Here is a 27,381-nt window from a genome sequence, read left to right as displayed (position 1 = left end):
GCCCCCCCCCTGCTGTGGGGAGGAGGGAGGAGGGGGGCCAGGCCCCCATGGAGCCCCCGAGGCAGCGCCGTCCCGTCCTCTTCCCATCCCAACACAGGGAGGGGCTGCTCTGTGGACGTAGCTCTAGGGGCAAGCGCATCCCAAAAGGAACCGGAAGTGTCGCTGCTGAATGCGCCGGAAGTTTCTTGAGGATGTAGCTCTAGGGGCGAGCGCGTCGGAAAAGGAGCCGGAAGTGGCGCTGCCAAACGCGCCGGAAGTGGCCAGCCGGAAGAGGAGGAGGGGCGTCGCTGAAGAGCCCCCCCGTCGCCGCCGCCCTTTCTTTGCGCATAAGGAAAGCGGACTAATCCGGAGCCAGGGAGGCGGAGGACCAAGAGGTAAAGGGGGAGAGAAGGGGGGGGAAATAGGGGAGGGGGGACAAAGAGACCCCCCCCGAAGGAGAGCGCTCGCCCTGGACTTGCACAGTTATTACACAAAGACCCCAAGATGTGTCGAGTATTCTGCTCACAAGGTTGCACTTTCATTTTTACTGCTTCACATTTAGCTACTTGTACAGATCTCTTCCACTGCAAACCATCTGTTCATTGAACCTCTTCGAACTTAGAATTCTAAGGGGTTGATTCTGTAGAATCATAGAGTTGGAAGAGACCACAAGGGCCATCGAGTCCAACCCCCTGCCAAGCAGGAAACACCATCAGAGCACTCCTGACATATGGTTGTCAAGCCTCTGCTTAAAGACCTCCAAAGTAGGAGACTCCACCACACTCCTTGGCAGCAAATTCCACTGTCGAACAGCTCTTACTGTCAGGAAGTTCTTCCGAATGTTTAGGTGGAATCTTCTTTCTTGTAGTTTGGATCCATTGCTCCGTGTCCGCTTCTCCGGAGCAGCAGAAAACAACCTTTCTCCCTCCTCTATGTGACATCCTTTTATATATTTGAACATGGCTATCATATCACCCCTTAACCTCCTCTTCTCCAGGCTAAACATGCCCAGCTCCCTTAGCCGCTCCTCATAAGGCATCGTTTCCAGGCCTTTGACCATTTTGGTTGCCCTCCTGTGGACACGTTCCAGTTTGCCAGTGTCCTTCTTGAACTGTGGTGCCCAGAACTGGACACAGTACTCCAGGTGAGGTCTGACCAGAGCAGAATACAGTGGCACTATTACTTCCCTTGATCTAGATGCTATACTCCTATTGATGCAGCCCAGAATTGCATTGGCTTTTTTAGCTGCCGCGTCACACTGTTGGCTCATGTCAAGTTTGTGGTCAACCAAGACTCCTAGATCCTTTTCACGTGTACTGCTCTCAAGCCAAAACCTAGGTCTCCCCCAACAAACGTTTGAGACTAGCTCCCCTAAATCTAAAAGATGGATTAAACTGTGCGCGCCTCTGGGCGCGTGCCGCTGCCCTGCTAGCTCTGATAAGCTCCTCCCACAGCTAATCCCCTGCCTCAACAGAAACCCTGCCCCCTCTGACCTTTGCATAGGGAGAGCAGCTAATCAGCCACAAAGAAACACACACACACAAGAAAACCTTTTTGCTCCTCCTTCAGCTGCTGCCCTGCAAGCTGTGTGTATAAATTTGCAAAGGAACAATGGGATTAAGGTTTCCCCTCAACTCTGTATGTTTATTTTATAACATTTTTCCTGTGAAGAAAAGGCATGTTATCTCTGCAGACACAAATTCACACTTTTGAGAATGGCAAAAACAAGCATCTGTGACAATATCTTCTCATTAGAAAAACCTCCCCAAATTATCTTACAGAATTCCCCCACTTCCCGCAGAAGCCGCGCGCTCCTTAAAGGGTGTGCAGCTCCTGAGGGCTTTTGAGGGAGGTGGGGAATACTCCCAGAGCTTGTCAGGGCTGGCGGGGGAAGCCCGGGATGAAGGCTCGCTGCTGCCCTGCGGAGGCTTCGCGGGCTACCCCAGAAGCCAGAACAGCTAGAGAGAGTGCTGCGCAGCGCTCCCTCTAGCTATTTTAGGTTCTAAGTGGCGCAACGCCTCCGCAGGGCACCGGGGAGCTCTGCTCAGCGCTCCCTTTAAATAATATTTTTTTTCTTGAATTCCCCCTCTAGAAACTAGGTGCGCCTTATGATCAGGTGTGCCTTATGGAGCGAAAAATACGGTAGGTAGGAGAAAATAACAGAGGCCAACCAGTGTATATGGCGAAGCAAAGCGGCTAGTAAGCCTGCAACTTTATTGCAACAGTGTCCCCCCCTCACCACAACCAGGAGGGAGGTGTGAAAGGCCTTATATACCGGTAGTCTTTTAAAATTGCCCACCCAAGACCACCACCCCCCAAATATACAGAAGGAGACTGTCTACAGCAGGAATAGATCACAGGAGGCGGTCTACAGCAGAAAACCTGTCCTCAAGGATACCTGTTAATGGTCACTAACTGCATTACCTGGGCAGCCTGGCCATTCTTTTGTGATGGTAAATACTTTAGTTCCTGAATCCAGGTCACAGGCTCACCCTGTTCATCCCTCCCTAAGGCAGTATTCGTAAGCACAAAGACAATGGGAAGGCTTCAATTTGCCTCCCTTGCTGCAAAGGAATATTTGAGTATATTTCTGAGCACAATTCAAAGTGTTGGTGCTGACCTTTCAAGCCCTGAACGGCCTCAGTCCTGTATACCTGAAGGAGCGTCTCCACCTCCATCGTTCAGCCCAGACACTGAGATCCAGCGCTGAGGGCCTTCTGGTGGTTCCCTCATTGCGAGAAGTGAGGTTACAGGGAACCAGACAGAGGGCCTTCTGGGTAGTGGCGCTTGCCCTGTGGAATGCCCTCCCATCAGATGTCAAGGAAATAAGCAGCTATCTTATTTTTAAAGACATCTAAAGGCAGCCCTGTTTAAGGAAGTTGTTAATATTTAATGCTGTATTGTTTTTAACACTTGATTCCCCAGAGTGGCTGGGGAAACTCAGCCAGATAGCCAGGGTATAAATAATAAATTATTATTATTATTATTATTATTATTATGGCATTGGGAGAGTTAAAATGATTTCAGGATGGTTCTCCTGTAATTTTTCAGACATGCGGTTTGTATACTTACTGTGAGGAATGTGTGTGGTTGCTCACGAAGTAAACAGCCAGGACTCCGTCGGCTTTACGAAAGTCGCCTTTCTTAAAGTCAAGAAATTGAGTCCTAGTATGCTTGGCTGCTCCTTTCCGCTGTATAGTAAACTTCAGAAGAGCATGATCACTCGCGCCTAATGATCCTTCCACTTCTACCCCACTAACCAGTTACAGATAGGTAGCCGTGTTGGTCTGCCATAGTCAAAATAAAAATGAAAGCTCATACCAAGAACTAACTCAGTTGGTCTTTAAGGTGCTACTGGAAGGAATTTTTTTATTCCCACTAACCAGGTCATCAATATTGCTTAGGACCAGATCTAAAATGGCTGTTTCTCTTGTACATACGCTTCAGGTTACAGACTCCGCTAACCCAGGATGAGAACAGAAATTGTGCTCCGGCGGCAGCAGCAGGAGGCCCCATTATGTTAAGAACACTTTCTTAACCACCGGAACGAATTGAGTACTTAACCCGAGGTACCACTGTACTGCAGTTTCAGTTACAGTGGTGCCCCGCAAGACGAATGCCTCGCAGGACGGAAAACTCGCTAGACGAAAGAGTTTTCCGTTTTGGAGGTGCTTCGCAAAACGAATTTCCTATGGGCTTGCTTCGCAAGACGACAATGTCTTGCGAGTTCCTGCGGGGGTTTTTTCCTCCCCCCCCCTTTTTCTAAGCCGCTAAGGTGCTTATCAGCTGATCCGATCAGCAGGTAAGCCGCTAATAGCGCTAATCCGCTAATCCTTCAATGGGCTTGCTTCGCAAGACGAAAAAACTGCTAGATGAAGAGAATCACAGAACGGATTCTTTTCGTCTTGCGAGGCACCACTGTATTGTTATTTTTATTTATTTATTTAATCTATTAGTCTCTTTCTCTTGCCCAGGGCAGCCCAAAGTGACTTACAACCTGTTGTTGTTGTTGTTGTTATGTTCCACAATGACACTCCAAGGCCTTCTTTGTCGTGTTTCCTGTATTTTGGGGGAAGAGAGAAGGCTTTTCTCGGGGCCTGCTCCCCCACTAGGGAAACTGAGGCAGCCCCTTTAGGCAGGAGATGCAGTGAGGGGCAAGGAGGGGAGGGAGCGGAGTCCCAGTTGGCCAGCCCTGATTTAACCCTCTATCCTCTCATCCAGTGGAAGGTGCTGTTCCATTGCCAGTGTCCCAGACACAACGCAGCCGCCGCAGGAAGTTAGCGGTGCAAGATGATTTGGGAATGTGTGCTGTTGGTTGGACTGTATCAGGAAGATGTTGGAGATCACGGAGGAAGGAGGAAACGAAATACAGATATTCAGCGTTTTCAGGGGAGGGGGAAGAAGGGGAAAGTTTGTCCCACCAGATAAGACTCCCATCCTCCCTGGCCATGGGCCATCCTTGCTTGGGCAGGTGGTACTTTGAGTCCAACCACATCTGGAGGGCCAGAGGTGCCTCACCTCAGCATAGACGGTTCCTCTAGGGCTCAGTGTTACTTGGGAGTTGGTGAAATTGGATCTTAAGGGTTCTTGAGACATTTCCAAGGGATTGTGATTGGTATCCAGACCCTAACAGTATAAAGCCAAGGTGTCCCCACTGAGCAGTATATCAAGCCTGCTGCCCCCCGGGGAAGACCTTCTGAAGGAAATGCTTTGTCTCCGAAGTTGCTTCCTTCCTTTCTCCGCTGCTGCTGCTGCCCACACTAAAGGAATGTCTGGATGAAATCCCAGGGATTTTCTGGCTCCTATGTCCAGTTGATATTCTAGAAAAAAGTGTGGCTAAGATTCTGAGTCACAATCGTGGCTGAGAAATACAGCCAGGGAATATGAAACTGATTTGAAGATTGGTTTCTTCTTTACACATTGTTGTTGTTGTTGTTGTTGTTATCATGTTACATTCAGGTGGACACACCACTGGTTTCATCTTCTTTCAATTCTTTCCCACACTCAGTGTTATTCACCTTTAATACTCATCTTTTTCAGTGTCACACATATTTTTATCTTGTGATCTTCATATGAAGAGAGGTATAACAATTTAATAAATAAATCCCAGTTGGAGCAGAGCTAGAATATCCTGAAGCCCTTGGCCACCCAGGGCAAAGGAGGAAGAACAGTGAGAGAGGCCTGGACAGGGAATCTCCGCTAAGAAAAGCCAGTGTCAGGAGGCAGGTGCGAGACCTGGCGGCATATAATTATTTTATATTTATTACTTTTCCAACAATTTAAACACTACAAAAACAATACAATACAAAAACACTACATAACATTGACACATTAAACTAGCAAAACAAAACAAAAACAATCAAACAAATCAAACAATTTCATTATCCCATCTTTCATTCACTTATTTCCCCGACCTCCTCACACCTCCCTTTTTGTATTCCACTTCTGTTAATTGTTTCAGCAATTCCTTTCCATCTTCCTCTGTTTTCTATCCTATAATTATCTTAACACATTCTAACCTTATTTTTTTCCTTTAATACTCTATTTATTTATACTTAATTATAACATTTCTACTAAAGCCATATAACTTCATTCCAACATTTTTCTAACATTAATTTTACAGTATTTCTGTAAATAGTCTTTAAACTTTTTCCGTGGTGGGCGTGTCCACCAAAGGTGAAAGAATGTACCTTCAGTCTCATTACATTTCCAACATTTATTGTCGGGCAAATGATAAATTTTTGCAAGCTTGACTGGTGTCATGTACCACCTATAAATCATTTTCATTAAATTATCTCTTAGGGCATTAAATGCCGTGAATTTCATACCTGTGGTCCATAACTGTTCCCAGTCAGCCATCATTATGTTATGTCCAACATCTTGTGCCCATTTAATCATAGCTGATTTCACCGTTTCATCCTGAGTGTTCCATTTCAACAGCAAGTTATACATTCTTGACAAATTCTTAATTTTTGGATCTAACAATTCTGTTTCCAATTTTGATTTTTCCACCTGGAAACCAACTTTTTTGTCCAAATTGTATGCCTCCATTATTTGATAATAATGGAGCCAATCTCGCACTTTATTTTTCAATTTTTCAAAGCTCTGCAATTTTATTCTGTCTCCATCTTGTTCCAGAATTTCCCAATATTTCGGCCATTTGGCCTCCATTTTGAGTTTTTTCTGTGCCTTCGCTTCCATTGGTGACAACCATCTTGGGGTTTTCTTTTCTAGCAAATCTTTATATCTTGCCCAAACATTAAACAATGCTTTTCTAACAATATGATTTTTAATCGCTTTATGTACTTTTACCTTATCGTACCACAAATATGCATGCCAACCAAATGCATTATTGAAACCTAGATCCAACACGTCAGTGTTTTCAAGAAGCAGCCATTCTCTCAGCCAGCAAAAAGCAGCTGATTCATAATAAAGTTTAAGGTCTGGCAGGGCAAATCCACCTCTTTCTTTAGCATCAGTTAATATCTTACATTTTATTTGAGGCTTCTTGCCCTGCCAAACAAATCTGGAAATATCTTTCTGCCACTTCTTGAAACAATCCATCTTATCCAAATTTTGTAATGTTTGAAACAAAAACAACATCCTTGGCAGCACATTCATTTTTATCACAGCAATTCGGCCTAACAATGATAACTTCAAATTTGTCCATATTTCTAAATCCTTTTTCACTTCAATCCAACATTTTTCATAATTATCCTTAAATAAATTCACATTTTTGGCAGTCATGTTAACCCCTAAATATTTCACTTTCTTAACCAGTGTTAGTCCTGTCTCCTCCTGAAACTTCTCTCTCTCATTCACAATTAAGTTTTTCTCTAAATGCTTGGTTTTTGTCTTATTCAGCTTAAAACCTGCTACCTGTCCAAATTCTTGAATCAGTTCCAATACCCTTTTAGTACTAGATTCTGGCTCCTGTAAGGTCAATACTAAATCATCAGCAAATGCTTTCAGTTTGTACTGTTTAGCTCCCACTTGTATACCTTTAACCTCTTGGACCTTTCTTATCATGTTTAACAAAACCTCAAGGACCGATATAAAGAGCAATGGAGAAATTGGGCAGCCTTGCCGTGTCCCTTTCTCAATCTTAAACTCTTCTGTCACTACATTGTTCACAATTAATTTTGCCTTTTGTTCTGAATAAATTGCACCTATACCATTTTCAAGCCCTTGACCTACCCCCATCCCCTGTAAATTCTTCTTCATAAAACTCCAAGAAATATTGTCAAAGCTACAATATCTAGAAGCCCTTGGCCACCCAGGGCAAAGGAGGAAGAACAGTGAGAGAGGCCTGGACAGGGAATCTCCGCTAAGATAGGCCAGTGTCAGGAGGCGGATGCGAGACCTGGCAGCATATAATTATTATAAATCATAATTGGGGTGGGTGTCTCAATCTGGCCTTCCCAGCAGTCAGGCTCCAGCTGCTTTCCTTCTGCATCTCCAGCTCTCTCCATTCAAGGATGCAAGGCTGAGAGATGGAGGTCCCACCCCAAGAACATTCTCCAACTGATCACTCCTTCAACCGACCACAAGCACCAAGCCTTGTCACTAGACTTACATATGGGTCTCCCAAAATGGTCAGTATGGACCTCCTGAGGCCAAAAGAACTGTGCAGGTGATTAATAAGCATCTAGAGGTTGAAGGGGATGAAATGTGGCCCAAGGGGGGGGGCGGAGGATAATACTGCAGAGGATGAAGAACTTCATGATGATCTTTGGACCCTGATGAATATTGGCCAGGTTCATGGAACATAGAGCAGCTCCCTTTCCTGTGAGAAACCACTTTTTATAAAACGTAAACCCCACAGTTCAACCGTATTCTAAGATAATGCTGCTTCATTAATGCTTAATTAAGGGTTAGGAAAGGCTGATGATGCATTACCATTATTTAACATTATTTCATCTGTCTTTCCGAAAAAATTGGAACATATGGAGGACAGGAAAGAATGTACGAGACGTCAAAATAAGAGCAGGTGCTAATTGATGTGTGTAATATTCCTTTGTTCTCTTCCTAGGTTTCCTTTTCCCCCGCTCCTCCCTGTTGAAAGAAGACAATGGAGAAGGCAGTCAAAATTCTGGAGGGCCATGTCCAATGGGAATAACAAAGAAACCATATAAATTCATGGAATGTGAAAAGAGAGAGGAGAAACAATTTGAAAGTATGGAGTGTGGGACGAGTTTCACTGACAGTGGAACACTTGGAAAACATCAACGGACTCACACAGGAGAGAAACCATTTAAATGCATGGAGTGTGGAAAAAGCTTTGGTTGGAGTTCAAACCTTCGTATACATAAACACACTCACACGGGGGAGAAACCATATAAATGTAAGGAGTGTGGAAAGAGCTTCAGTCAGATTGGACACCTTAAAAACCATCAACGAACCCACACAGGGGAAAAACCATATAAATGTATGGAGTGTGGAAAGAGCTTCACCGATAGTGGAACATTTAGAAAACATCAACGGACTCACACAGGAGAGAAACCATTTGAATGTATGGAATGTGGAAAGAGCTTTTTTGATGGTACAGCACTTAGAATCCATCAACGGATTCACACAGGGGAGAAACCATTTAAATGTTTGGAGTGTGGAAAGAGTTTCAGTACAAATAGAAGACTGAATATTCATCATAAAACTCACACTGTGGAAAACCTATTTAAATGTATGCTGTGTGATAAGAGTTTCACTGAGAGTAGAAAACTTAGAATCCATCATCGAATTCACACAGGGGAAAAACCATATAAATGTATGGATTGTGGAAAGAGATTCCGTCACAGTGAAACACTGAGAAAACATCAATGGACTCACACAGGGGAAAAACCATATAAATGTATGGATTGTGGAAAGAGCTTCACTGATAGTGGAACATTTAGAAAACATCAACGGACTCACACAGGGGAGAAACCATTTAAATGCATGGAATGTGGAAAGAGCTTTATTGATGGTACAGCACTTAGTATCCATCATCAAACTCACACAGGGGAAAAACCATTTGAATGTATGGAGTGTGGAAAGAGCTTCACTTGTAGTGGAACACTTAGAATCCATCAACGGACTCACACAGGGGAGAAACCATTTGAATGTAAGGAGTGTGGAAAGGGCTTCACTTCTAGTGGATCAGTAAGAAGACATCAATGGACTCACTCAGAGGAAAAACCATTTAAATGTATGGAATGTGGAAAGAGTTTTATTGAGAGGAGAGAGCTGAGAACCCATTATCAAACTCACACTGGGGAGAAACCATTTAAATGCACTGAGTGCGGAAAGAGCTTCAGTCGCAGTGGAAAACTTAGAGAACATAAATGGACTCACACAGGGGAGAAACCATTTAAATGTAAGGAGTGTGGAAAGGGCTTCACCAATGTTGGAAATGTTAGAAGACATCAACGGACTCACACAGGGGAGAAACCATTTAAATGCATGGAATGTGGAAAGAGCTTTATTGATGGTACAGCACTTAGTATCCATCATCAAACTCACACAGGGGAAAAACCATTTAAATGTAAGGAGTGTGGAAAGGGCTTCATCAATGTTAGAAATGCTAGAAGACATCAACGGACTCACACAGGGGAGAAACCATTTAAATGTATGGAGAGTTGAAAGAGTTTCAGAGTGGAAACCTAATTTCACACACAGGAAACTTAGACGACATCAGCAGACTCACTCGGGGACAAGCAAATAAATGTATGGAGTGTGGAAAGAGTGTCAATAGAAGTGGAAACCTTAGCAAACATCAGCGAACTCAAAAAGGGAAAACCACTTACATATATGGAGCGTACATAGAGCTTCAGTCCTGATGTTCTTAGAAACCATCAATGGAATCGCAAGGAGGAAAAGCTTTAAGAGTTGAAACCCTACAATCCACAAACTGAAAAATCTAAAATGGTTTGAATGGAAGGAGTGTGGTGCTGGGATGGATGCTGGGATGTTTTTGCCTCTACGCATGGGTCTGGGAATGTTCTGATCAGTTCACATTGAGTTCAGTACCCTGACCTGTTCTTGACGCATTTTTGACCACATCTACAGAACGCGATTGTTATGTTCTTTCATGTCATGCAAAATCAATCATTAGCAATAGTTTAAGTCTTGATACTCAATCACTAGTTAATAGTTTAATAAGGAGGTTTCACGCCTGTCCAATTCTGTGTTCCCTTTCCACCCTTTAATCTATTGATGATTAATACCTATTTTCAACCCTTGCATTGTATTCATGTTAACCAATCAGCAACAAGCACATATGTGGAAATGCTGTAATATTCAATAAAAGGGACTCTCCGATACATGGTCGAGAGATGCCTCCTGTATGACAGCTTGCCATTCGTCTGTCGCTTATTTCAACCCAACAGTGTGGGAAGTGTTTCAATTGCTTTATATATAGATAATTTTATTAATACAGTGCTACCTCGGGTTACATACACTTCAGGTTACAGACTCTGCTAACCCAGAAATAGTGCTTCAGGTTAAGAACTTTGCTTCAGGATGAGAACATAAACCGTGCTCCAGCGGCGGAGCAGCAGCAGGAGGCCCCATTAGCTAAAGTGGTGCTTCAGGTTAAGAACGGACCTCCGGAACGAATTAAGTACTTAACCTGAGGCACCACTGTATATAATTTTATTTACAAATTGCGTTCAAAAATGGAAGCATTCACTTCTGGGTTCTTGGCGTTTGAAAGCCCCAAACATTCAACTTCCGAAGCGTTCAACAACCGAGATTCCACTGAGAATCCAGCAATAGTGTGTTGTCCAACAATATCCATTCTTTTAACCAAAACAAAGAGGCTGCCTCGTAGTAGAAAATCTAGCAGGGCGAAGCTACCTCTATTTTTAGTATCTATCAAAATTTTATACTTTATTCTGTTTTCCCCTGCAGAGTAATCATGAAATTATTTATTATTGGTATCATTTAGAATAAAAGCAGTATCTTAGGTAAAACTTTTCTCTTTATGGTTGAAATCCTTCGTAAAAGTGAAAGTTTCATCCTCCCCTATATTTCCAAATGTTTTTAACATTTTCTGATACTCTAACGTAATTGGAATATGTTGTAATTCAGTGCTTTTCAAATAAACCCTTATTTAGTCTCCATCTATACAATGAACTCTTTTCACCCCTCATTATCATCCATGTTGAGTTTTGATCTGATATAGTTCTTGGCTGGATCTCTACAGTCTTTAATCCTCTAGGCAGTTCCTTCAATATCCAGAGCATGTTTCTTCTTCCCGCAGAATCCTTTGAATCAGAAGAACATGTTTACTCTTGTTCTAATGGGGGTCTGAATCTCCAAGCATCTGGGTTGGCAAACTAAGGCCTGTGGGCCGGATCAGGCGCAATTGCCTTCTAGATCCGGCCTGCGGACGGTCCGGGAATCGCCGCGTGGATTGCCAGCACGCACGTTCTTTCCCTCTCCCTTACCCGGCGGCGCTTTTCTCCTCAGGGACGAGCAATCTTGTCCCACACCGGGTGCCATCAACGGGGGGAGTCGGCTCACCCGCCTGCCTGCCTCAGAAGGGTGGCGCTGGGAAGGGGGTGTGACGCTGGCTGCCGGCTGCTGCTGAGTTTTCCTCTTGCTCCTCCTCCCTCTCCCTCAGTCCGCCCTTCCTTCCTTTTCTGTGCCCCTTCTCTGTGCCGCTTCCTCATGCACTTTCTTCGTCACCCCCTCCCTCCTTCATTCCTCCCATGGCGTTCAGGCGGTTTGTTGCAGCGGCTGCAGCTGCCGCTTGCGGGTTGGGAAGCAGCAGCAGTTGGTGGGTAAAAGCTCCAGCAATGCCTCGGTTCCCCTGCCTCTGTCCGTGGCTCCGCCAGGGCTGCTGCTTCTGTCTTCTCCGGCCAACGCAGCCTCCTACCCTGCCCTGGCACCTGGCTGGAGAAGCCCAACTGGGCTATTGGGACAACTGGGACAGGTAAAGCCAAACATCTTCAGGCCTCTTTGCAGGTGGGCCAAAATCGCTCATTTCCCCCCCAAAATATAGTCCGGCCCCCAACAAGGTCCGAGGGACAGTGGACTGGCCCCCTGCTGAAAAAGTCTGCTGACCCCTGATCTAGTAGATCCATTGTTGTAACCATATCAAAAAAGTATTTGGTATTTTGCCTTCTTTTGAGACACTTTCCCTCAGTGATCTGTCATAGTCCAGTGATCCTACTCCATTAAATTCACCCGTAATATATTTCTGTCATAAACCTCAGACATACTTTCCTCCAATGGTTGGAAGAAATCTCATGCGAAAAGTGGCTCTGAAACTGAAAGTCCCAGTCCCAAATCTTAATCCTGCCACCCTAAGGTATTATAAGCAAGCCCCACATTCCTCTTTCCACCTGCAATAGGGAGGTTAGAACAACACTTAATACCCTCCAGGGATCCTAAGAGCCAGAATTGCTTTGCATTCACAAACGCTGTGTGAAATATCACTAGTGAACGGAATAATTCAAACAAGGAAACCAACAACAGTATTAAGAGAGAGAAAAACTGGATTTGAAATGACCCAACCACAAGATGAGAAGTCTCCCTCCTAAATGAGGGAAGGGGGAGGCATGGGGGGGGGCTTTTGAAGTCTCCCTGCTGGCGAGGGAATTCCAGAGCAAGGGAATCCCTCACTGCCTCATCTCCAGCAGGAAGGGGGGGGGGGTTTCCAGACTGGGACCCTTCCCTCTTAGGGGGAGGTGCTGGGGCCTGGGCAGCTGGAGGGAGGGATGGACCTCAGCCTGCAGAAATGCAACTCCCCCCTTCCTTTCACAGGACTCTTGTGGTGTTGCAGGTGAGTGACAAGGCAAGACTCAAGAACCCCTCTCAATCCAGGGGGTGGTGTTTTCAACGGGGGGAGGAAGAAAGAGGGGCTGGTGTTTGAAGCTGGGCTGGGCTGTTAGGGGGCGAAGCTCAGCCATGCAGCCCTTGCTCCGCAGGCAGAAGGACCCCGGCGGAGGGCTTGGCATGCAGAAGGAGGCCCAGAAGGAGACCCTCCCCCGGCCTCCACTTGCCCAGTTGGGGGGGGGGCGGGGGCCGGGTCCCCATGGAGCCCCCAGAGCAGGAGGCCAGAGGCAGCGCCGCCCCGTCGCCTTCCCCTCCGGACACAGGGAGGGGCTGCTCTTGGGGACGTAGCTCTAGGGACACGCGCGTCGGGAAAGGAGCCGGAAGTGGCGCTGCTGAATGCGCCGGAAGTTGCCAGACAGGGAAAGGAGGAGGGGCGTCAGTGGAGAAACCCCCCCCCGCCCTTTCTATTGCAGACAAAGAAAGCGGACTAATCCGGGGCCAGGGAGGCGGAGGACCAAGAGGTAAAGAGGGAGAGAAGGGGGGGGGAATAGAGGGGGGATAAGGGGGTAGGAGGATGAAGAGACCCCCCCCTAAGGAAAGCGCCCTCCCTGGGGCCCGTCGACAGGGGCCCCGATCCAGGCCCCGACCCAGGGGGGGGGAGGGGGGGACCCAAGACCTGCAAGATCTCCTGGGCAGCAGCAGCAGCACCGCCAGCCTCCCCTTTCTCTTTCCTGGGGGGCCGAGAGATGCTCAGCTGCCCTGCCCCCCCCCGGGAGGCCTTGGCGGGAAGGGGAATGAGGACCCCGAGCAGGGCTGGGGGTGGGGCTGAGGCCCCCCATTCTCCCTGGGGTCGCCTGGCTGGGGAAAGGGAGAGAGGGAGTCCAGGGAAGGGTTAAAGGAAGGGGAGGAGCCTCGACGGAGACCCCTCCCCTTCCATCACATCTTCTTCCCCAGTCTCCCTGCTGGCAGTCTGGCAGTCCCAGATTATCTGCATTCACTAGGACTCATCTCCATACTTTGGATTGTCCTGAATACCACCATTTGGTAGCCTAGCCCAAACCCAAAAGTCCTGCTAGGATGCATCTTGGCTTCCCTGCAGATGAAACTGAGTGTGTGAGGATTCATAATATTTTCATTTATCCGTTTTAGACCCCTAAGTAGTAGCCGTTGCCAGGACATTCTCCTGTTCGCCTCTGTATAGTGCCATCCTTATTTCAGACATTGTGGTAGATTGCAATCAGGGTGGGTTTGATATAAAGCAAATTGATTTCAATCACAATTTATGCTAAATCACAAGTCAGTATGATTCTGTTTAAATCAAAAATTTCTGATTTGGTTACACTGTTAGAAATACATAGACAGATAATTATGAAATCATTCTGAGGTTTAATAAGTTAACTGTCTATATTTGGACAACAGTTCTGGTGTAATTTATTGGAAGGAGAAAAATAATCATTTCCTTAATTACCGCTTAAACAATTTATTTAACTAAAACAATAATATTATAGCATGTTGGTAAAAATATTTTTTTAATATAAAAAACAACAACCAAGCAGACTGAGTTTTAGCGCACATGAAAAACTCGGAACTTACGCCTTTCACCACCTCCACTTCCAGCCACCCCTTTGGATTGGCTTCTGCATTCAGGTGCCTATTCTGTACAGTTAAGTGTTAGTGCGGTTGTTGGAACCCAGTGGGATTGGGAAGAGGTTGCCAGCCCTGAAGAGCCTTCAGCGCTTGCCTCAAGTCTGACTTGCACAGTTATTACACAAAGACCCCAAGATGTGTCGAGTATTCTGCTCACAAGGTTGCACTTTCGTTTTTACGGCTTCACACTTAGCTACTTGTGCAGATCTCTTCCGCTGCAAACCATCTGAACCTCTTAGAATTTAAGGGGTTGATTCTGTGTCTATAAATCTGCAAAGGAACAATGGGATTAAGGTTTTCCCTCAACTCTGTATGTTTATTTTATAACATTTTTCATGTGAAGAAAAGGCATGTTATCTCTGCAGACACAAATTCACACTTTTGAGAATGGCAAAAACAAGCATCTGTGACAATATCTTCTCATTAGAAAAACTTCCCCAAATTATCTTACAGAATTCCCCCACCTCCCGCAGAAGCCACACACCCTTTGAAGAGCACGCCGCTCTTGGGGGCTTTTCCCTGAGGAGAGAGAAGGGACTGACTGGCTGCGTCAGACCCTTCTCCCACCTCGTAAAAAAGCTCGCAGGAGCCGCACGCTCCTTAAAGGGTGCGCAGCTCCTGAGGGCTTTTGCGGGAGGTGGGGAATACTCCCAGAGCTTGTCGGGGCTGGCGGGGGAAGCCCGGGATGAAGGCTCGCTGCTGCCCTGCGGAGGCTTCGCAGGCTACCCCAGAAGCCAGAACAGCTAGAGAGAGTGCTGCGCAGCGCTCCCTCTAGCTGTTTTAGCTTCTGCCTTAGTGGCGCAAAGCCTCCGCAGGGCACCAGGGAGCTCTGCTCAGCGCTCCCTTTAAATAATATTTTTCTTCTTGAATTCCCCCTCTAGAAACTAGGGGCGCCTTATGATCAGGTGCGCCTTATGGAGCAAAAAATACGGTAGGTAGGAGAAAATAACAGAGTATATGGAGAAGCAAAGTGGCTAGTAACCCTGATCTTTATTGCAACAGTGTCCCCCCCTCACCACAACCAGGAGGGAGGTGTGCAAGGCCTTATATAGTCTTTTCAAATTGCCCACCCAAGACCACCCCCCCAAATATCATACAGAAGGAGACTGTCTACAGCAGGAATAGATCACAGGAGGCGGTCTACAGCAGAAAACCTGTCCCCAAGGATACCTGTTAATGGTCACTAACTGCATTACCTGGGCAGCCTGGCCATTCTTTTGTGATGGTAAATACTTTAGTTCCTGAATCCAGGTCACAGGCCCACCCTGTTCATCCCTCCTTAAGGCAGTATTCGTAAACACAAAGACAATGGGAAGGCTTCCATTTGCATCCCTTGCTGCAGAGGAATATTTGAGTATATTTCTGAGCACAATTCAAAGTGTTGGTGCTGACCTTTTAAGCCCTAAACGGCCTCAGTCCTGTATACCTGAAGGAGCGTCTCCACCTCCATCGTTCAACTTGGACACTGAAATCCAGCACTGAGGGCCTTCTGGCGCTTCCCTCACTGCAAGAAGTGAGGTTACAGGGAACCAGACAGAGGGCCTTCTGGGTAGTGGCGCTTGCCCTATGGAATGCCCTCCCATCAGATGTCAAGGAAATAAGCAGCTATCTTATTTTTAAAGACATCTAAAGGCAGCCCTTTTTAGGGAAGTTGTTAATATTTAATGCTGTATTGTTTTTAACACTTGATTCCCCAGAGTGGCTGGGGAAACTCAGCCAGATAGCCAGGGTATAAATAATAAATTATTATTATTATTATTATTATGGCATTGGGAGAGTTAAAATGATTTCAGGATGGTTCTCCTGTAATTTTTCAGACATGTGGTTTGTATACTTACTGTGAGGAATGTGTGTGGTTGCTCACGAAGTAAACAGCCAGGACTCTGTCCTGCCTTTTACAGCTTTTATTGAGTGGGAAACTATGTACGGTGCAGAAGTCCAAAATCTATATCTGCCTCAATCACTAGTAGATTCCGGGAGTGGTTTCTTTTGGTTTGCTCTCCAGCACAAAAGCCCAGGAAACCTCCCTCTCCTCCTTTCTTCCTTACTTTATTTCCCTGGTGAAAACTATGCGACGGAAGCAGCACGTCACTCTCCCTTTCTGTCTCCCTGGGAGCGGTGTCGTGGCTCACTTCAGCCTGAGTGAGCCTTTGCTTCATGATGATGATGATGATGATAATAATAATAATAATTTATTACTTGTACCCCACCATCTGGCTGGGTTTCCCCAGCCACTCTGGGCAGCTTCCACAAAGACCAAAAATACACTAAGATGTCACACATTAAAAACTTCCCTGAATAGGGCTGCCTTAAGATATCTTTTGAATGTCAGGTCTTCCGGGTCAGCGCCATTGGTGAATGGCGGAGTTCCTCCGACCGGAGGAACTGGCTCCGTGGAAACTGGGTCTTCCCGCCGCGGCGAAGGTGGGGACCCGCTAGAAATCCCAGGCAGAGGAAGTCTGGGAACGTGGGGTTCGGCTGGGCACCAGAAGCGCCCCCCTACTCGCGGGGAACCCCATTTAGGGGCTCCGGAGCGAAGTGGGGTGAGAAGCGCGGTGCTACGAACTGACTGCTACTTTCACGGAGTGAAGCCGCACAGCCATTGCCAGAGAGTGCTGACTTTTTCCTGTGGACAATTGGACTTAAAACAAGTACCTGTGAGTAGAAACGGAAAATTGGATCAAGAAATTGCTTAATTTGGTATTGAAGCGTGAAGGTGCAAAACAGGAAGTCCGCCTTCCGATTTTTGTATATAGACTAAAGCAAAAACTCTGTAAGCTAAAGCCAGGAAAGCTGTCAAAAAAGCCTAAATTTCCTTCATTCAGAATTACTGAAACACCCCTTGGAAGCAGGAGAAGGGGGAAAACTCTGTTTAACCCTAGCAGGAGAGGGAGTGAAGAAGGATAAGTTTCCACCGACTCTAACCTGGGAACGGGGTGTCAGAGACAGAAACTGTTGGAGAGGTTCATTGACTGTGAATGAAATATTTTGACAGATAGCCAATGAAGAGAAACAAGTTGATTCTAATGTTGTCTTTTGCACTTTAAAGAAACAAAATATCTGAAAAATATCTGAAATATCTGAAAAATGAAAGTAACTTTCTTTTGCCTTTAAAAAAATGGATACAAACAGAAATTGTCTCCTCTAGAGGGAGCTTGTTGCTGCAGTATACTTGAGGACCCAACATCTGTGAGATTAAGATTGTGGGAACAGTCTTTTCTGACCTTGACCAAAGATGAGCTGGGAGGAAGATTGGGTGCTTGCTTTATGCAAGACAAATGCCTTGCTGGAACAGATGCACGAGAAGATGGACTTGATGAATGAGAAAATGGATTTGACTGTTGTGGATAATAACTGTGGACAAACAGGGAACATTGATACAGAAATCATCCAGGGACCAACGTATGAATCTGTACTGACGGGGCAAGTGCAGATGACAATGGAGGAGGATGCGGCTGCACCTCAAATAATACAAATGGAGAGACTCGAGGCCCTACAGGAGCATAAGCTGCTGTCATTGAAGTTGGAGTGGGCCAGGGGGAGTTTGGAGCTGAGGAGGTTCTTAACCTTGGAGAGACCTTGAAATATGACTTTAAATACTTTTTGGATTATATCGAGGATTGTGGGGAGTGGGACTCTGGGGAATGGGCAGGCTGGATGAAGGGAGATGGAGAAAATTTTGGGTTGGAATCCCCCAGAGACCTACTCCTCAATGAGAAAGGAAAGAAATTAAGAAAGAGACCAACAAAAAACAAGGAAAAGGGCAAGTACAAACAAGAAGAAGAAGAACTGCAGAAGGGACATGGAAGAGACTTAAGGGCCTTGGACATAAGGCTTCCAGGTTGATGGACTAGATGGAATGGGCAGTAAGGGCTGACACAATCCGAGACCAGGAAGAAGAGACGCTGGATGATGATTGGAAGAAAATTTATTAAAGGAAACTTTTTATTTAGAATTAGCTTTATGAATATTAGGGAAAATGTTGGAATGAAACTATATGACTCTAGCAGAAATGATATCAGGAGCTATGTATATTTGAAAATTAAGATTTAAGCTTTAAGGTATTTTGGGGTTAGATAAGGTTAAATAAATTAAGGTAATTTGAATAACAGAATATGGGGAAAGATGGAAAGAATTTGCTGAAACAATTAAACTAGAATACAAAAAGGGAGGTGTGAGAAGGTCAATGAAACAAGCAAATGGAAATTATAGATATGCAATTTGGGATTTGTGTCTTTTTTCTCTCCTCTTTTTATTTTCTTCTGCTGTATTGTTGCATTGGTTTTTATGTTTTTTGTTTTTCTCTTTTTTGTATTGTAGTGTTGTTTTGTATTTTTTCTTTTTTTGTAATTCTGAAATTATTAATAAATATTTTTTTAAAAAATGAATGTCAGGTAGTTGTTTATCTCTTTGACATCTGGTGGGAGGGTGTTCCACAGGGCGGGCACCACCACCGAGAAGGCCCTCTGCCTGGTTCCCTGTAGGTTTGATTCTCGCAGGAAGGAAACTGTCAGAAGGCCCTCAGCGCTGGACCTCAGCGTCTGGGCAGAACGATGAGGGTGGAGACGCTCCTTCATGTATACTGGGCCGAGGCCGTTTAGCTCACCTCTAACTGCAATAAACTCATGAGCTTGTGCCAAAAATGCAAGGTGAACTCCCTCCCCAGTCAGCAATTACCCTTGAAGGAACCCCATGCAGTCAAAAAATGTGCTCCTTGAACAACTTGCTGGTCTCCTCCACTGTCACTGCATGGGAACATGCCTTTAGTGCCCCTTCACAAGTCCATTTGTCATCTGGGAACATGAGCCTGGCCACGGGAGGTCCCTCTTCCTCCCAGTTCTCGGGCTTGCGAGATAGTGCATCTGCCCTCACGTTCTGCTCTCCCAGAACGTACTGGATCCTAAAGTTAAAGCTGGCAAAAAACTCCATCCAGCGAATTTGTCTTTGGCAAAGCACATGCGCGGTCCACCAGTACTCCAGGTTCTTGTGATCTGTGCACACCTGTATCTGCTGCTTTGCCCATCAGGAAGTGCCTCTACTGCTTAAAATAGGCTGCAAAAATAGCCAGCAATTCTTTGTCATAGATACTTTAGTTTTGCTCCGATTTGTTGTTTCCTGGAGAAAAAGATGCACGGCCTCCAATCTCCCCCAGCATCTTGCTGCAGCAGGACCGCTCTGATCGCCCGATCAGAGGCGTCCGTTTCCACTTGCAACGGCTTGTCTAGGTTCATGTGCAATAGCTGCCCCTCCGATGCAAAAACCTTCTTTAGTTTATCCAATCCCCTCTGTGCCTCCTCAGTCCACAGAAATTTCTTCCCACTGAGGCAATCAGTTATGGGCGCTGTCAAGTGGGCAAAGTTCTTGATAAACTTTCTGTAGAAGTTGCTGAAGCCCTGGTATCGCTGGACATCCTTCTTTGTCTTGGGGCTTTGGGTGTGGAGGATTAGTATGCAGAGGATGAAATATATCATTAGAAACTATGAACGACACAAGTAGAAGGCATGTTCATGGACATTTCTTCATTGCAGGGGGTTGGACTAAATGGCGCCCGGGGTCCCTTCCAACTCTCCAGTTCTATTATTCTATGACACGGGGAGGACATGGGAGAATGAATGAGATGTTTAAAAAGGAGAATATGCTAATTGAACTTTTTGTGTTTCATATTCTTTTGCTCTCTCTACCTTGAAACCCGAACAAGACTTTATTTTCCACGCGCTCCAAAGCAAGCAGTGCAGAAGACTTTTCAGGGTATGGAGTCTGGAACAAACTTCACTGGCAGCAGAACACTTAGAAACCATCAACGGACTCACGCAGGAGAGAAACCATTTACATGTGTGGAGTGTGGAAAGAGCTTCACTAAGAGTACAAACCTTTGTTCACATGAACGAACTCACACAGGGGAGAAACCATTTAAATGTATGGAGTGTGGAAAGTGCTTCAGTCTGAATTCAAACCTTAAGAAACATCAACGGATTCACACAGGAGAGAAACCATTTGAATGCATGGAGTGTGGGAAAACCTTCACTTGTAGCGGAACACTTAGAAGACATCAAAGAAATCACACAGGAGAGAAACCATTTGAATGTATGGAGTGTGGAAAGAGCTTTATTGACAGTGGAAAACTTAGAATCCATCAACGGATTCACACAGGGGAGAAACCATATAAATGTATGGAGTGTGGAAAGTGCTTCCGTCAGAGTGGAGCCCTTAGAGTTCATCAACAGATTCACACTGGGAAAAAACCATTTAAATGTATAGAGTGTGGAGCGAGCTTCACTGACAGTTCAAAACTTAGAATTCATCAACGGATTCATACAGGTGAGAAACCATTCCAATGCATGGAGTGTGGAAAGAGCTTCAGTGCAAGAGGAACACTTAGAATTCATCAACAGATTCACACAGGGGAGAAACCATTTAAATGTATGGAGTGTGGAAAGAGCTTCAGGAACAGTGGAAAATTTAAAATACATCAACGTATTCACACTGGGGAGAAACCATATAAATGTATGGAGTGTGGAAAGTGTTTCACTGACAGTGAAACACTTAGAATTCATAAGTGGACTCACACTGGGGAGAACCCATTTAAATGTTTAGAGTGTGGAAAGTGCTTCAGTGCAAGTGGAAACCTTAAAATTCACCAGGTGATTCACACAGGGGAGAAACCATTTAAATGTATAGAGTGTGGAAAGAGCTTTACTACTAGTGGAAACCTTAGAATTCATCAGCGGATTCACACTGGGGAGAAACCATTTAAATGTATAGAGTGTGGAAAGAGCTTCCATAAAAGTGAAACACTTAGAATTCATCAACGGACTCACACAGGGGAGAAACCATTTAATTGCAGGGTATGCAGTAAGAGCTTCATTGATCGTGGATCACTTAGAACCCATCATCGAATTCACACAGGAGAGAAACCATATAAATGTATAGATTGTGGAAAGAGCTTCAGTGGAAGTGGAACACTTAAAAAACATCAACGGATTCACACAGGGGAGAAACCATTTAAATGCATGGAGTGTGGAAAGAGCTTCATTGACCATGGAACACTTAGAATTCATCAACGGATTCACACTGGGGAGAAACCATTTAAATGCATGGAGTGTGGAAAGAGCTTCATTGACCATGGAACACTTAAAAAACATCAACGGATTCACACTGGGGAGAAACCATTTAAATGTATAGAGTGTGGAAAGAGCTTCATTGACCATGGAACACTTAAAGTTCATCAACGGATTCACACTGGGGAGAAACCATTTAAATGTATAGATTGTGGAAAGAGCTTCAGTGGAAGTGGAACACTTAAAAAACATCAACGGATTCACACTGGGGAGAAACCATTTAAATGTATAGAGTGTGGAAAGAGCTTCACTGACAGTTCAAAACTTAAAATTCATCAACAGATTCACACAGGGGAGAAATTTAAATGCTTGGAGTGTGGAAAGAGCTTCAGTGCAAGTCGAACACTTAGAATTCATCAACGGATTCACATGGAGAGTGGAAAGAGTTTTCGTCCAAGTGAAACACTTTGAAAATCTCAATAGACTCTCGAAGGGCAGAGACCATTTCAATGTATGCATTGTGCAAAGAAGTTCACTGATATTGTAAAACCTAGAAGACATCAATAAGCTCAGACAAGAGAGAAATCATGTAAATGTCAGCAATATAGAAAGAATTTCTGTCAAAGTTTAAGTCTTCCATGTATTGAGATGAAGGAAGCATCTCCCAATAGTAAGCATAATGTAAGACTTAATGCAGGTGTCCCCACCCTCTGCCCTCCAGCTGTTTTGCGAGTACAGCTCCCATCATCCCTGACCACTGGACCTGTTAGCTAGGGATGATGGGAGTTGCAGTCCCAAAACATCTGGAGGGCCAAGTTTGAGGATGTCTGACTTAATGTAATGTTACATAGAGAGGGGGAGAGTGTTGCTTTGGAAGCAGGGCTGGGAATAGTAGTAGTAGCAGCCGCAGCAGCAGTAGCAGTAGTAGTAGTAGTAGTAGTAGTAATATATATAACCTGCCCATCTGGCTAGGTTTCCCAATGCCCTCACTGTAGACAGCTTAAAAACATGGGGGGAAACATCAAGCATAAAAAACCTCCTGATACAGGACTACCTTCTGATGTCTCCTAAAAGTTGTGTAATTCTTTATCTCCTTGACGTTGGGCGCTACTGCCAAGAAGGTCATCTGCCTGGTTACCTCTAACTTTGCTTCTGTGTGTGTGTGTGCATGTGTATGTATATATATATATACTCCCACCACCAGAGGCTGGGTCCACCTCTGCTTCACAGATGATCTTGCAGTGCAAACTTGGGCGGGGGTGGGACACCCCACTTTGCAGCTGGCTTTCCTGGATCAGTCCTCCCCCCCCACTCTACTAATCCCCAGAATGAAGGGGCGGGGGGGAGCCCTTCCCTACTCTTCTGATCTCCAAGGCCTGCTGTGGGTTGTGTGATGCCCCAAACCATTATCCCACAGGACACATGGATCCCCACTCTGGGGGAACAGAGGAGAGAGACTGAACAGGCCACCCGCCTCCTCTAAAATGCCCCACCAGAGCAAAGCACCTGCTCTTCCTGAGACTGGAGTGAGTGATGGGGGGAAGAGGGAGGAAATGTGCAGAGACCCCTCCAAATCCAGTGTGCATGACTGCATGTCTTCTGCCAGGGGGAACAACCCGCAGGGAAGGGGTGTGTTTCAGGACATGCAAGGCCAGCGTGCAACCCAGTCATAAGTTGGCTGTGTTGCCTGGATCATGCCTTAACCTCCTCAAGGAAGGATTCATTCTTTTCTGGGTATCTTGATCTGGTGTTTTCCCTCCTCTCCCTATCTTGCCCTTATTTTTGTGCCTCATTAAAATAAACTAATGCGAGTTGAAGGAGTTCTCCAGCTGTTTCTCTCCCCTTTGCAAGTGTCTCCAGAAGGTAAATGACACCACCGAGTGGGGTTTGGGAGAGGCGTCCTTCCTGGTGCCAAGCCTTGAAGAGGAACATCGCAGAGGTCAACAGACAAGGCCCAGCCTGCTGTGCAATCTTATATCTTCCGGCTGCCGAGATCTCTTTGGATCTGCTGGTCGCCCAGTAGAAGACAAGTGGGATCCTTTTTGCAGATCATCTTTCCCCAAAGGACATCCTGCTGGCGTGAGGCACTCGGGGCTCGTCCACACTTGGTTCCCCCACTTCTCCCCTCTTTACAGCTGAATCGGAGCAAACAGCAGTCAGGTTCTCCACACATTGCCCTTTGTTGCCATTCAGCAGGGAAGGAGTTTTGCCAGGGGAACTGGAGGGGCAAACAACCAACTGCTGTGGCCTTTGCCTCCTGGGTGGGGGGCAAGTGGCAGCGTGGAGAGGATACGGATATGCTCGTACCCCTTCCAATCTGCGCCCCATCCCGAGGGACGAAGGTAGGGTGAGCAAGGATTACTCACCTCTGTCACTGGTGGTGTGCAATGCCAGGTCTATAGGCAACAAAACCGCCACCCTGTGAGACTTCTTCACCTCGCACGGGGTTGACCTGGCTTGTGTGACGGAGACCTGGGTGCGCGAAGGCGAAACTGTTACCTTATGAGAGATGGCGCCCCCGGGTTTCTCCGTCCTCCACCAGTCGCGGACTGTGGGCCAGGGGGGAGGGGTGGCATTATTAATCCAAGAAGACTGTTCTTTCAGGGCTCTACCATCGCCATCGATCCCCAGCATTGAATGTGTTGGCCTAGTGTGGGGCTCCGAGGAGAGCTTGGCTGTCTGGCTGGTGTACCGGCCACCTAGCGCACCAGCAGCCACCCTGTCAGGCCTGCTGGAGGCGGTGGCCGGCTGGGCCTTGGAGTTCCCTAACCTATTGGTATTGGGGGACTTCAACATCCATGCTGATGCCATTCCCTCCTCACAGGCTCTGGACCTGGTGTCTTCCATGGCGACACTAGGGCTCTCCCAGTTTGTTTCGGGCCCCACACATCAAGCAGGCCACACGCTGGATTTGATCTTTGGCGCCGGTATAGATGTGATCATGTCTCCTGCGATGAAGGTGCCATGGTCTGATCACTACGCACTGAAAGCCAGGATTGATTTTCCACCCCCACCCTGCTTAGGTGGCGAGCCGATTTGGGCTCGCCCGCAGAGGTTGATGGACCCGGATAGATTCCGTCAGGCCTTGCGGGACCTTGCTCCCCCTGGCGACTCATTGACTGAGCTTGTTGAGGGCTGGAATATCCAGCTCCTAGCAGCCATCGATGAGATCGCACCTAGGCGCCCTCTGCGACCCCGCAGAAACCGGGCTCCCTGGTTTACTGAGGAGCTTCGGAAAATGAAGCGGGACCTCAGACGGCTAGAGCGAGTATGGCGGGGTGCCCGTGATGGAGCCTCAAGAACATCTTATAGGGTTTTTATGAAAACCTACGAGATGGCAGTGAAGGCCGCTAAGAAGTCCTACTTCTCGGCCTCCATTGCCTCCGCTAGCTCTCGCCCGGTGCAATTATTTAGTATAATTAGATCTTTAACTTCCCTTGAAGGACAGCCAAATTTAAATAACAATTCGACACACAGCTGTGAGGCATTTGCGAGCTTTTTTGCGAAGAAGGTCCTGTTGCTCTGCCATGACCTCCCTGCCAATTTGGATACAATAAAGGAACTGGAGGCCCCTCGACTGTCCTCGGGTCCAGTATTGGACCACTTCAACCGGATATCCCCAGCCGATGTGGACAGACTCCTCCGAGCTGGAAAGCCCACCACCTGTCCTCTTGACCCGTGCCCGTCTTGGCTGAATAGAGTGTGTTCAGACGCGGTGCGGGCCCCCCTGGGGGATATCATCAATTTGTCCCTTGGCATGGGGACATTCCCAGGGGAACTGAAGGAGGCAGTGGTGCGCCCGCTCTTAAAGAAAACATCATTAGATCCTTTAGATCTATCCAATTACCTCCCGATTTTGAATCTTCCGTTCCTGGGTAAGGTGATTGAGAGAGCGGTTGCTGAACAGCTTGGTGGGTTTCTGGATGAAACATCTGCTCTCGACCCATTCCAGTCCGGCTTCCGCGCTGGTCATGGGACCGAGACGGCTCTGGTCGCCCTAACAGATGATCTCCGCAGGCAGCTGGATCGAGGCGGGTCGGGGCTGCTGATTCTTCTAGATCTGTCAGCAGCTTTCCACATGGTCGATCACGAACTCCTGGACCACCGCCTTGCCGACGTGGGGATCCAGGGCACAGTCCTTCAATGGCTGCGCTCGTTTCTCTCTGGTCGGGGACAGAGGGTGGCGCTTGGGGGGGAATTGTCATCACGCCACTCCTTGGTGTGTGGAGTGCCTCAGGGTGCGATTCTCTCCCCAATGCTTTTTAACATCTTTATGCGCCCCCTCGCCCAGCTTGTCCGGAGTTTTGGGCTGGGCTGCCATCAGTATGCCGATGACACCCAACTCTATCTGTTGATGGATGGCCATCCTGACTCGGCCCCAGACACACTGATCAGATGCTTGGAAGCTGTGGCTGGATGGTTACGTGGGAGCCGGTTGAAGCTAAATCCTTCGAAGACAGCTGGGACGGGGTGATATGGGATTGAGGGGGCAACTCCCATCTCTTGCGGGGGTGCAATTAGTGCCAGCATCGTCCATTAAGAGTTTGGGTGTAATCTTCGATACCTCCCTCTCTATGGAGGCGCAGATTACAGCTATAACAAAGGCGGCATTTTTTCATCTCCGCCAAGCTAAGCAGTTGGCCCCTTACCTCTCTCGCCCTGACCTAGCCACTGTGATCCACGCGACGGTCACCTCCAGACTGGATTATTGTAACTCGCTCTACGTGGGGCTGCCCTTGAGACTGACCCAGAAACCCCAGCGGGTGCAGAATGCCGCGGCGAGACTCCTTATGGGGTCTTCACTGCGAGATCACATTCACCCGGTGCTATACCAGCTGCACTGGCTCCCGGTGGAGTACAGGATCAGGTTTAAGGTGCTGGTTTTAACCTTTAAAGCCCTATACGGCCTAGGACCCTCGTACCTACGGGACCGCCTCTCCTGGTATGTCCCACAGAGAAATTTACGGTCTGCAAATAAAAACATCCTAAAGATCCCAGGCCACAGAGAGGTTAGGCTGGCCTCAACTAGAGCCAGGGCTTTTTCGGCTGTGGCTCCAATCTGGTGGAACGCTCTGTCACAAGAGACTAGGGTCCTGCGGGACCTGACATCCTTCCGCAGGGCCTGCAAGACAGAGCTGTTGCACCAGGCCTTTGGTCAGGGCGCAGCCTGACTCCCTCCTCTGGCAATCTGCACAGAATTTTGCTTGATGGTTGCCATTAATTTGATTTTAATTTGACTTTAATTAATTTTATAATGAATGTTTTTAGAATGTTGGACTATTTTGATTGTTGTTAGCCGCCCTGAGCCCAGCTCTGGCTGGGGAGGGCGGGATATAAATAAAATTTGTTGTTATTATTATTATTATGGCCCACCTTGTTCAGCCTCCAGTTCTCTCCCTGGCTGGCCAGGTGCCCCCAGAAAGAAGCTGGATAGCAGGATCCGAGCTCAAGAGCGAGGGGCTATGTGAATAAACCAGGAGATTATGGGAGACCTAGGGAGCCAAACATGAGCACCAGAACCCTCTCCTCTCCCTGGGTTTCCAGCAACTGATATTCAGACACTTTGCCACCTCCAACTGGCTATTAGCCATCAATAGCAGTCTCCTCCAGGAATTAGAACTCTTGTATTTTAACATCTCATACATTCTCCCATATCCTCTCTCTGTCATAGAATCATAGAACTGAGGAGTTGGAAGGGATCCCAGGGCAGTGGTGTACTAAGGCCAGGTGGCTCTTGGTGCAATTTTTTTTTTTTTTGTCAAACCCCCCCAATTGAAATTATTAAAAGAAGGAAAAATAAGATACAGGTGCAAGCCTGTATTTTTGGTTTATTATTTACTTAACATTTCGAGCGTAAGCATTTAAAACCTCCCCCCTAACTTTGTTCTCTGCAGATTTTGAAATCAAATCATCAAAACCAATTCCTTTCACTTTCGTC

The 27,381-nt window shown here is 46.6% G+C and overlaps 2 protein-coding genes across 2 annotated transcripts in view; both read left to right on the top strand.

Moving 5' to 3' along the window:
- Nucleotides 1-23,263, top strand: part of LOC309525783 (uncharacterized protein) — a 39,546-nt gene extending 16,283 nt beyond the window's left edge. Inside the window, exon 2 of the mRNA XM_082211341.1 lies at nt 20,084-23,263. Coding sequence (XP_082067467.1) covers nt 20,136-21,914 — 1,779 coding nt within the window. The 5' untranslated portion in view covers nt 20,084-20,135 and the 3' untranslated portion in view covers nt 21,915-23,263. The remainder of the gene's footprint in view (nt 1-20,083) is intronic.
- On the top strand, nt 222-10,306 carry LOC309525802 (uncharacterized protein). The gene is made up of 2 exons (XM_082211386.1): nt 222-374; nt 8,012-10,306. The coding sequence occupies exon 2, from the start codon at nt 8,089-8,091 to the stop codon at nt 9,595-9,597; it is 1,509 nt and encodes a 502-aa protein (XP_082067512.1). The 5' UTR covers nt 222-374; nt 8,012-8,088; the 3' UTR covers nt 9,598-10,306.
- Nucleotides 23,264-27,381: the final 4,118 nt, after the last annotated feature.

Source organism: Podarcis vaucheri, assembly GCF_965113315.1.
Source record: "Podarcis vaucheri genome assembly, chromosome: 2".
Classification (NCBI taxonomy): Eukaryota; Metazoa; Chordata; class Lepidosauria; order Squamata; family Lacertidae; genus Podarcis; species Podarcis vaucheri.
This window is presented reverse-complemented; position numbering and strand designations above follow the sequence as displayed.